General features: G+C 47.9%; 1 protein-coding gene across 1 annotated transcript in view; it reads right to left on the bottom strand.

Annotated features, from left to right (window-relative positions):
* Window positions 1-6,963: 6,963 nt before the first annotated feature.
* The window catches only part of TNFRSF9 (TNF receptor superfamily member 9), a 7,972-nt gene continuing 4,354 nt past the window's right edge, over window positions 6,964-10,581 (bottom strand). Inside the window, exons 2-7 of the mRNA XM_019541691.1 lie at window positions 10,440-10,571; window positions 10,133-10,270; window positions 9,593-9,659; window positions 9,370-9,500; window positions 8,984-9,109; window positions 6,964-8,160 (exon numbers count right to left, since the gene is read on the bottom strand). Coding sequence (XP_019397236.1) covers window positions 8,033-8,160; window positions 8,984-9,109; window positions 9,370-9,500; window positions 9,593-9,659; window positions 10,133-10,270; window positions 10,440-10,571 — 722 coding nt within the window. The 3' untranslated portion in view covers window positions 6,964-8,032. The remainder of the gene's footprint in view (window positions 8,161-8,983; window positions 9,110-9,369; window positions 9,501-9,592; window positions 9,660-10,132; window positions 10,271-10,439; window positions 10,572-10,581) is intronic.

Here is a 10,581-nt window from a genome sequence, read left to right as displayed (position 1 = left end):
GGCGCCTCCCCAGCAGGACCAGGGTTCCCAGTAACTCATGGTCCTTCCTCTGGGGCTGTTGATCTGGCCTCTGGGTCCCCACACCGTCTCAGGCCTCCTGGAGCCATTGGCCTCGAGTTGAGGGTTCTTCCCTCTGGGCCCTGTGCCCTGCATTGGGCACCCAGGGAGCTCCTATGGAAGCTGAGCCCACAGTAGCTCTGGTTCCCCAGCCTCATGCCAGAGGTCTTTCCCCTTTCTGGGCCCTGGGCACCTGGGCTCTTTTAGTTAAATGCTGAGCTACACTGTGGGGCTCTGGTTATCCGGCCTAGAGCTGGGGCTAACTTGAGAAGCCTTGAGCTGCTCTCAGGGTCAGCTCTCCATATGCCAATCTGCACACCATGCAGGGCTCAAGCAGCCTCAAGCTGCTCCCAGGGCCAGCTCTCTGTGTGCTGATCTGCACACAGACTGCCCAGCTGCTTGCTGGGTTCACAGGCTTAAGTTGCCTTGAGCTGCTCCTAAAACTTGATCCCCATGTGCCGATTTACATACCGCTGAAGCTTAAGTAGGGTCCCGAGGATGGTCGTCTCCAGAGCTCCTCTCTCCTCATCATGCCTCATTGTCTCTCCCCAGCCTGCTGAGCACGGTCCCCTTTTATACTCTTCCGGTGCTCCGCCCCTGAAGTTCTCCGACCTGGCTGGTGCAGTTCTGATTCAGGTACAGCTGCTCCTTGCCCCCTCTCTTCAGAAAAGGGTGGGGCATTTGTTCCCTTGTGCTGCCTCTGGATTGAAGGGTGGGCTCCACCAATCAAACAGCAGACCTTGATCCTGGGACTCAACCCAAGCTCCGAAAAGGTAGGCCTGCTACAACTAGGGTGTCCAATAAAACCAACAATTCTTTTTCTCACAAAGCTGTGTAAACACAAAAGGCAGATTTATTACAAAGCATAAAGAAAAAACAAAAGTTATCACTAACTGTATTTTTAAAACACTACAAACTACAAAACAAACTCTATAGATGGTGCTCTTTATTGGGAGGGGGTCTTTACCCATGCCCAGGTAGTCTGGGACTCGGGACTCCCCAAAGGGTAGCTCCAGGCGCCAGCACCCCTATACCTGCCCTTCAGCAATGGGCTGGAAAAGGGGGCCCACACCAGAGAGTCCAATGAGCTGCTTCATGGGTCCACTGGGCCACAACAAGCTGATAGAGAGCATAGGTCCTTCTATATTGCAAAGGACCCCTTGTTGCTCTCTGCGAAACTGTAGTGCTGATCCTCACTTCCACATGGTGGATTTGAGGGGTGAACAGCAGTTTTTATCAGCATATCACACCCCAAAGTTTTTAGTCCTAATCCCAGCTCTGCTGGGGCAGGAAACTCCAAGAGAACTTGGAAAAAAGCCAGCCAAACAGGAAAAGGGCATGACCAGCAACCAGTGCTAAATATGCTACATTGGTCAGGGCACAGAGCCACAAAACCAACATGTGCCAGGCCCAAACGTGCTGAACCCAGACATACAACAAAAAAATGTACAGCAGAGCTCTGCAATACAGCTGTGTTGAGACACAAGTGCAGTAAAACAATAAAAAGGGGACTCTGGCCTGTCTTGCACTCAGGCTCGAATACACAACAAAAGATCACCAGGCCTACTTGGCCTGGTCATATAGTCTCAGCCACACTGCTAGGCTGAGACCTAACAGCTAGGAAATAGCAAAAGGGTGCCCATGCTTATTTTGGCTGGGGCTTGAACTAGGACTAGCACCCAACCACAGTACTTGGTTCAGGCATAAACTGCAAAAGGGACAAAAGAAGGCCCAGGCCTATTTCACTGGGCCTGGACTGGGCAGCAAAAAGCTGACCAGGCTTATACAGCACTGAGACCTGAATAAGCCACAAGAAGTGCCAAGGTTTCACCCTAGCCCAAGTCTTCCAGCCAACATATAGCTGGGATTCAACCCCACACTGGTAGGCTGTAAAACAGCAAAATGGGCCCAGGCTTATGGCTGCAGCCTGGACATATAGTCTCAGCTATACTATCGTGCAGACACTATAATCCCTGACACAGTGACTACCAGGACCAGAGCTGCCTCCAGCAGGGTGCAGGGCCTGGGGCCAATCAGCCCATGTGGGGCCCCACCCCTGCTGCAATGCCACGGGCCCCAGACCGGAAGAAGCTGCCACTGCCATTGTCAGCAGCGGCAGAGGTGGGGTAGCGAGTGGCTCGACACGGAGCCACCACTCCACCCAGCTCTGTGCCACTGCTGCTCCGCCCGGCTCCATGGGATCCCTCCAAAGCATGGGGTCTGGGGCAGTTACCCCAATTTGTCCCCCTAGGGATGGCCCTGGTCAGGACCCTGTTCCTGGTCAGTCTCCATTAGGGAATGATACTCTCATGGCATCATCCCATTCAAGGCCTGCAGGGCCAGTAGCTGTCAGGACCCTGTTCCTGGGCAGCCTGCATTAGGGAAAGTTACACTCATGGCATCCTCCCAATCAGGGCCAGACCATGATTTTTTGGGGCCCCCTGCAGGATATAATTTTGGGGGCCCTGATCCACTGAAAAATCAAAATTGCGGTATACACTCATTGAAATAAAATACTTAGGGCCAGACTGTGCACATGAGGGCTGAGCTGCAGGGGGCTTGGGGCGGGGGCAGCACATGCTGAGGACGCCTGGGTTCCCTCCGCGGCACCAGTAATAGGGCCAGGAGTAGAACCGGCAACTCTTCCCCTCTCAGCCAGGAAACGGCTCTCTGCCTGCATTGATCCCTTTAAACATGGCACAGGTGGTGGGGGTGGGGTGGGGGCAGCAAGCAGGGCACAGCACCTTGGTGGTGGGACCCCCTGTGGCTGCAAGTTCTGCAGGATAGGATGGGCCAACCTGTTCCCACTTAAGGCCTGCATGGCCAAACCAGCCAGGGAGACACATAGCCGAGGTTCAGTGATGCAGTTATGCTGAACCCAAAAGAAGTTGCAACAGCAACTAAAACATGACAGGCTCTCAGCCCTGGCCCAGAGTGTACCAGCAAAACTACCAGGCTTCAACCTTAGCCAGTTTGCCACAGGGACTGATGCCGCCCAAAAACCCAGAAAACAAAAGGAGAAAGGAGTTGGAGAGAACAGAGGTCTCAATCCCTGAGAGACTTTATCTTCCTGCACCTGACGCTTTCCCTTCACATAGCTTCAGAAAACTTACATACTTCACATAACTTTACAACTTCACATAACTTCAGGAAAGAGCCCCCCATAAGAAGCAGCCCCCCCAGCTCCCAAATCACCATTCAGGGTCCAGCAGCCCCAGACCAGGTGGCCTCAACATTAAATAACTTTTCTGACCTCATCCAGGGCCCCAGCCAACAAGCAGCCTCATTGGAACACAGTTAATGCAGACCAGTGAATTCAAAGGTTGTCAGCAGTCCAGGATTGGGCCAGTCACTCAATTGTTTTTACAGGTTCTGCTGAGGAATCTTAAAACAAAGGGTTTGGACACAATAAGGAGGGATGGGAGGTGGTCCTCTCCAGTCCTAGAGGAAACAAAATATACAGCACAAACAAGGTTCACAGCAAAATAAAACCAGAACACATTTGACCACACACAGCCCCAAGTGTATGTGGCTGTTACACATGGCTCAGAGCAGCAGGCAGGGGGCAGGGGACAGTTACAGATTTAGTTTGCTAATTAAGCAATTCCTATATCTGAAATTTCTATCCCAAATGAAGACTTGCAGTTAGTGCCAGGCCTGAGCTGCAGCACTCTCATGGCCATCAGGATGAAAGGGCTGTTTAGCATGTCCTTTAAAGGACAAGCACAGCTTTTGCTGTAGTAAACAGCAGTGATGGCAACAGAGCTCATAAAGCTGAAAGCACTTAGGTTCCTTAGCTGCAGCAATTAGCTTACACACTCACTGGTCTGAGCAAGAACACCTCCAGAAGGAAAGATTGCATCACCTACTGCTGGTGGGCAGGCACCTACTAGAGGATCAAACCTGCCACAGTTACAGACCAAAGATTTAAAGCCTCCTACAGTAATTTCCATTATGCAATCAGCCCCAGAATCAGGACCTAGCAGTAGTTGTGGGTGGAAAAGACACATTACCTGAAGTACAAGTGTAAGTTTTGTTCACTTGAACTCACTTGCAGCCCTGAGCTCAGCCCCCAACTTCAAAACCCCTGTAGTGTCACCTACCCAGGAACACGAGACCAGAGCCCTCTTCTAAGTCACCAGTTCCCTTTCCATGAAGGCAACCACATCACATAATTGCAGTCAAACAATCCCTTAAGAACCAGCTCCCTCGTCATTCGTCTGAACCGCATGATATTCAGTCTACAGAAAAAAGCCATGAAATACAGAGCTGTTCTTTTTCTTGCTTACCTTAGGATAGGTAGGCAGTTTTCTCTTCTAGTTTGATCAGTTGTCTGATCTCTAGGGACACATTCAGGTACCTAATTGACTTCAGCAGCTAAATTTCTGTTTCTTTCAAATGAATAAATAAAGACTAAGCCAACCCGGTGCAGCACTGGGGAGAGAGGCTGTTGGGGGTATAGCTTTGGGCAACTACACAATCTAAACGTAGATAGACAGTGCACAGAAAATAGCAGTGCTAACATCAGAGTCTCAGAGTCCCAGGCATGCTGTGCAGCTTTTCACTTTAGAGCAGCACCAGGTTGTGATGCTTTTATTTGAATACTTGTTTTGCCAGCTGCCGGGGTCTTTCGCAACTCCATTGGCAGAGGGAGGAATATCACATTTTTTATGTACTCCTTTTGTGGAGTAGTCATATAGGGCACTTGTACAAGTGATGATGTCACGATGTACACGTGATGAAAAATTTCCTTTGTGTGGCTTAATAGCATCACACATTACACCTACATGAGTTTTGGGGGTGTTAAATGAGTTTGCATCATTGCAAACTAAACTACACCCCGATGTAATTTAGTTTGGAACTTTGCAGTAATTAGCCAGCTTGCCTCCCGGCCATGGGAAAACCAGGCAGGCCCTGCAGAAAAAAATGGATCAGGCCCCTCACCACTTCTGCCTTCAGCAAGCTCCTGCAGCCACCCAAAAATGGGCTGGCTTGCCTCTGGGGTAGTGCTGGGAGGTGGCAGGAGGGTGGCTGGGTGTGCTGGTGGCCAGAAAAGGTGGCAGGGATAGTGCTTATTCCCTGGTGGCCTCAGGTGTCCTCCTGGCCACAGGAGCTCGCTGAAGGCAGAAGCAGGGAAGGGCCTGATCCTTTTTTTTTTGAGAGGGCCTGCTCGCCTCTCCCACAGCCACAGGGGCCAAGATGACAGATTAATGGCACAGATTAATGGCTCCCCAGAGACGGGAGAGGTGGGCAGCCTCTGGCAAAAAATTAAAAAAGGATTGGACCCCTTGCAACTTCTGCCTTCAGCAGGAGCCTGTGGCTGCTAGGACAATAACATATATACAGTGATGGAAAAAATGAAATTCACTGTTTCAATTTAGGGGGTATAGTATGCAACCCTAAAGACTAAAACCCTCTCACATGTACAAGCACCCTTAAACACCAGTACCCAAAGCCTCCTTAAACACCAGTTTTCATTGCTGGAGCCAGAGCCACTACAGGGCACAGAGCAGGGAGACAGAAGGGGAAGACAACTTTCAGCTCCATTCTAGTGCTTCCCCCCCTCCACTTTCATACCTGGAGTTCATGCCCACTTTCCCACCTATTATGTCACTATTTGTACCCAAAGCCTCCATTTCCTGGTTTGTGCAACCCTTCATGACACTCCTTTGTCTTGTGGCTTCAACCATATATTGGGAAAGATACATTGCTGGGCACTAAGGTGGCTTCAGTGAGGATGAACTTTGCAAATGCTTCCCTGGCTCTCAACAACTGACTTCTGAGGGAGGTAGCAGTCTCATGAGCTTCCTTCTAGCTCTCTCTCAGCAGCAGACTTACTGCTGTAGCAAATAAGAGCCATCACTGCTTGCTGCAGCTTGCATGTCAAAAAGCACTGGATTGCCAAAGAGCAGCAGGGACCCGTGCCCCTTGATATTAACACTGTACAGCAAACAGTGGGGTAATTGACACCTGATTTAAAATAGGTTGCAAGCCATGCAGATAAAATCACTCAGGTTCTACTATATTACCTGTAGACTGACATCTGCTTTGACACCAGAATGGGGTCCCAGCTTCATAGGCATTGAAAACACCTGTTTGAGGAACTCAACCCATGGTACCAAAATAGTTTTCCTTAATTCCAATACCTGGATTTTTACTTTAAATATTTATTCATACACAAATAATTAAATGCTCAACATACATAAAGGATCATGAATGCCTTCTGTGCATGTCCATTAAGGCTCATGTGACTCTCTGAACAATGTACAAATCTTGATAGGACAGTACTTTTATGTCAGGCTTCCACATTCCAGAGATTTGGCTCATTGGACTCCTGGATCAATTAACATACACACTCAGCATGAAGAATCCACTGGGCTAGGTCGCAAATTCTGCTATAAATTAACATTGCTCCAATTAAGTCCATTTGCAGTAATCTAGGAATCACCCCAAAATCTTAACTCTCAGTAGGATTTCAAGTGGTGCCTTGAGTGCTCAACCTAACACAGAGGAAACACATGGTCTGAAAGTTGTAAGTGCTGCCACGTCCCAAATTAGCAGGTTAACTGAAAATAAAAGTCAGTGTGTGGAGATAAAGGGAAAGGGGAATAAGCAATTCCTCACTGTGGGAAACAAATGGTGCTTATATATGTTCAGGGAAAATGCTGCTTCTGAAGTGTTCATTTGCTCACTGGAATACAAAGAAAGTCTTGGAATACAAACTTCTAACAGGCTAAATTATTTCAGCTTCTTATCAGGCAGGCTGAACTGCTCTGGAGTTGGCCGATTCATTCATAACAGATATAAAAAAATCCCACCATCCTTGCTCATTATGTTTAAAAATGTTGAATAACCTTGTTAGTCACTCTCATGTTTGGAAAAAAAATGCAGAAAGAGGCAAGATGCATAGAAAAGTATTATACAAAAGTATTTTATTTTAGATGCACTTAATTGTAAGAAAAAAAAAGTGCTATTTATTTTCAAGTTATGTACTGTACTTACAAAACCCCCCCCCAAAAAATTTTTAAAAGAAAAAGCTAAGAATTTAACATCACAAGAATGATGCAAGCCAGCTGCACCAATTGCCTATTTCTCACAGACCAAACCAACCACAGATTGTCACAGTATTTCCACTACACCTCCCAAATGAGCTAGCATAACAGAGTTCTTCAGACAACATACAAGGGGTGTTATGAGACATTCTGCAACCATGACTTTCCGTACCGCTTTTAGCTACAAACTAAAAGTAGAATAAATAGGAAAGCGTTCTGCAAATCAGGACAGAAGTTAACTGCGAAGGGTGCGCATGCATGCGAGTGGGTGTGTGCGCACATGTGTGAGAGCATGCAAGGGGGGTGTGCACACAAGTGCAAAAGCACAATTCTGCATGTTGCAACAGTATCCATATAGATTCTGGATCACATCCAGCCTTCTGGAGTCTGAGGACCAGATCAGGAGTGAGGTAGTTCCCAGCTGAAGTACACTGGAGAGCAGAAGAATGGGAAGTTTGCACACTGGCAGCCTGCACTATACTTGTAAGAGGCTAGTAGCACTCAACAGTCTTTCTAATGTTAGCAAAACTATGGCTTGGGCATCTCTTATTACAAGATCTCTAGAAAAGCAGTTTGGTCCTTGTATAACTGGTACTGTTTTCTTATTAGAACAAGTCAAAGTACCTTAGAAATAGTATCCCCAGCCTATCAGCAAAGCTAGCAAGTTGCTTTCATTTTTAAGTTACTTCATACAATTCAATTCCATTTCAGTTGGAAGGGTTGGCAAGGACTAATTAAAAAAGGCTCTGTCTGGGTAAGTGAGAGGCCTTAGTGAAAACTACTTTACCCTCTCCATACCCTACCTGTTCAATCTGTAGACTGGGAGGTCACTAACCCTGCTGTCCCACCCTGATGCATAATGAAGTTCTTCTCAGCTGTTCTGAAAGGAAACCCAGATTTTGCTGACCTACACAATCCAGTTTCTAATTCATTAGTGAATCTTTGAATTGTGCCAGTTTGCTGCAATCATCATATTCCCCTTGCTCTTCCTCTGGAAAGCGGCAGCTACAGGCATCCTCCTCTTGAGTTGATTGCTCAGGTGTTATATATACTGTGAAGGAGACAATTAGCATGTTATACGATTATGTCTTTTCAAGCACATATATTCTCACCCTCCCTTTCTGATATCTGACCCATCAGATGAAGTGAACTTGGCTTCATGAAAGGTTATGCTTGCTTTATATATTATTTAGTCAGTCTGTAAAGATGCATTATCTACCCTGCCTTATACTAGCAACCAGCCTCTTTGATAAAAAAAATCTGCAATGCGAATAACAAGTAGAGATTTAAAATTCAGATGTCCAGTGGAAACAGAACAAGGGCACATTTACTTCTACATCAAGGGCAAACTGCTATGGCAGATTTTGTTCTTTTTCAGACAGTTATTTTTATATAGGCCTATCACATGCTGGGAGAGAGAGACATACTTCTCTGAGCTCACAAATCAAGCGAACAACAATGAACCAAGTAACAGGGGACTGAAGCAGAGGAGAAGGGTCTATCCAGCAATTGCACAGGGAGAAGTGGCAATTTGAAGTTTATCACTGACATTCCTTGAATCAGCAGCTTCCTGTGCAATGCATTCACTATCTCTCAGATGGGCAGGAACCTGATTGACTGTCTTTGCAAATCAGTGTTACCACTGAATGGAGGAGACCAGCTTTGAAACATTTCAAGATAGAAGCAAGCCTCCTACTACTTGCCCAATTTTTAAATAATGGATAATCTAGACTTTGATTTTTCTTTTCAGAATGCCAGTGTCTGAGTTTCAAGGAACTTGAATCTGCAGCCATCTTTTAAGGAAACATGAATCTGGATTCCTGTTCTCTACCCACAGTTAGAAACAGAAAGTTAACAGATTATATCAGTCTTACTTCTCTTGAACATGGCAGGTAGTTTCCTTTTCTTCCAAATGATGAGAAACACTGCCAAAGGAAGCAGGAACACTGTGGCCAGCACCAGGCCCACCCAGAGAACAATGTCCATCTCCAAATTCTTCCCTAGGGATCAAAAATACTCTGTAAAAAAAAAAAAAAATCACAAGACAAAAGTCTCCTGCCATCAAAGCAGCTAGATTATTCATTCCTGAACGTCTACACCTATTTTGGGTTTTTTTCTTCAGCATATCTTCTGTATATGGCTTCAGGCCAGCAGGCAAATAGAAGGACCTCTAGGTTCACTGTGGGAACAGCAGCAGCTCCACTTTTCTTAGTAACAGATCTATATCAGTCTACTTGGAAAATATTGATCAATAACTCACCTGGCCCAGGGGTAGAAAATGGTATTGTGGGGTAAGTGGTGCTGATGGGTGGAGCCAGGTTCCCTGACACATGTTTGCAGATCACATCACTTGTTCTAGTTCCTTGCTTCAGGACATTATCCTCAGAGCATCTTCAATATACATAGATACATACAGGTGGATAAATGCTCGTGGATACATGTACAGGAATAAACAAACAGTGATGAATGAATTGTTTACTCACTTGGTCCATTCCTTGCAGACCCCATCATTCTGATTATTGAAGGTCCCCCAGGGACAAGTCTCACAACCTTTAAACAAAAGCCAGGAGAACAGTGCATTTACATCCCCAATATGAAGCAGAATGCACTAGGCATTGTTGGTTCTCATTTGTAAGGGAATAGCTTAGACCAGTGGTTCGCAACCAGGATGCCACCAGGCCTTTAAGGGGGTTGTGAAGTGTAAGGAGATAAATGAGGTGTTAGGGAGACAAACAGGTAAAGTCCAGGCAGGAGCAAACCTGAGCCTGCACATCTCCCATCCTCACTGCCAGGCCCCTCTGTAAAGAGGCAAGCACTATAATGTGTGTTGGTTTTGAAATTGGATGCCACTTAATTCAGGAAAGTTAGAGGAGTCCAGCAAGGGGTGCCCTGAGTCCCCCAAAAGTGGGGACCATCAGAGACATCCACAGACTACGTGCCAGACCTGTGGAGCCCAGGATGCCTCTGTGTGGCATCTCCTTGGGTGCTGCTGGGGAGAAGATGAGAGCCCCCTTCCCCACTACCTGTCCCGATGAACCGCTCGCCGCTTCCGCAGTTTCGGGCGCACTCGCGGCAGTCCTCCCGCGTGCAGCGGTACCCTGGCCTGCACGTGCACCGCGCGTCCTCCGACGCAGAGCAGCTCCGGTTGTATGCGAATATCCCTGCAAAACCAAGGCAGCACCGCCTGAACTCGACGGCCGGGAGACCCGCCCGGGAGGCGGGTATCCAACCAGCTGAGCCCGACGCCGCGCCCCGCGCCAGCTGCGCTCGCGAGCGGGACCTCGCGGCGCGGATCCCGGCCCGGGCTGCGGGTGCCCGGCTCGACCTTACCTTCGCAGGTGCGGCAGCTGGTGCAGCCCCCGCGGACGCCGGCCTCGCTGGAGAAGGTACCCGCGGGGCAGGGCTTGCACGCCTTGTCAGCCCTGTCGGCCCTGTCGCAGGTCCGGAGGTCCAAGTAGGTGCCTGGGGGCAG

Source organism: Crocodylus porosus, unplaced genomic scaffold (genome assembly GCF_001723895.1).
Source record: "Crocodylus porosus isolate Cpor-Errol unplaced genomic scaffold, CroPor_comp1, whole genome shotgun sequence".
Classification (NCBI taxonomy): Eukaryota; Metazoa; Chordata; order Crocodylia; family Crocodylidae; genus Crocodylus; species Crocodylus porosus.
This window is presented reverse-complemented; position numbering and strand designations above follow the sequence as displayed.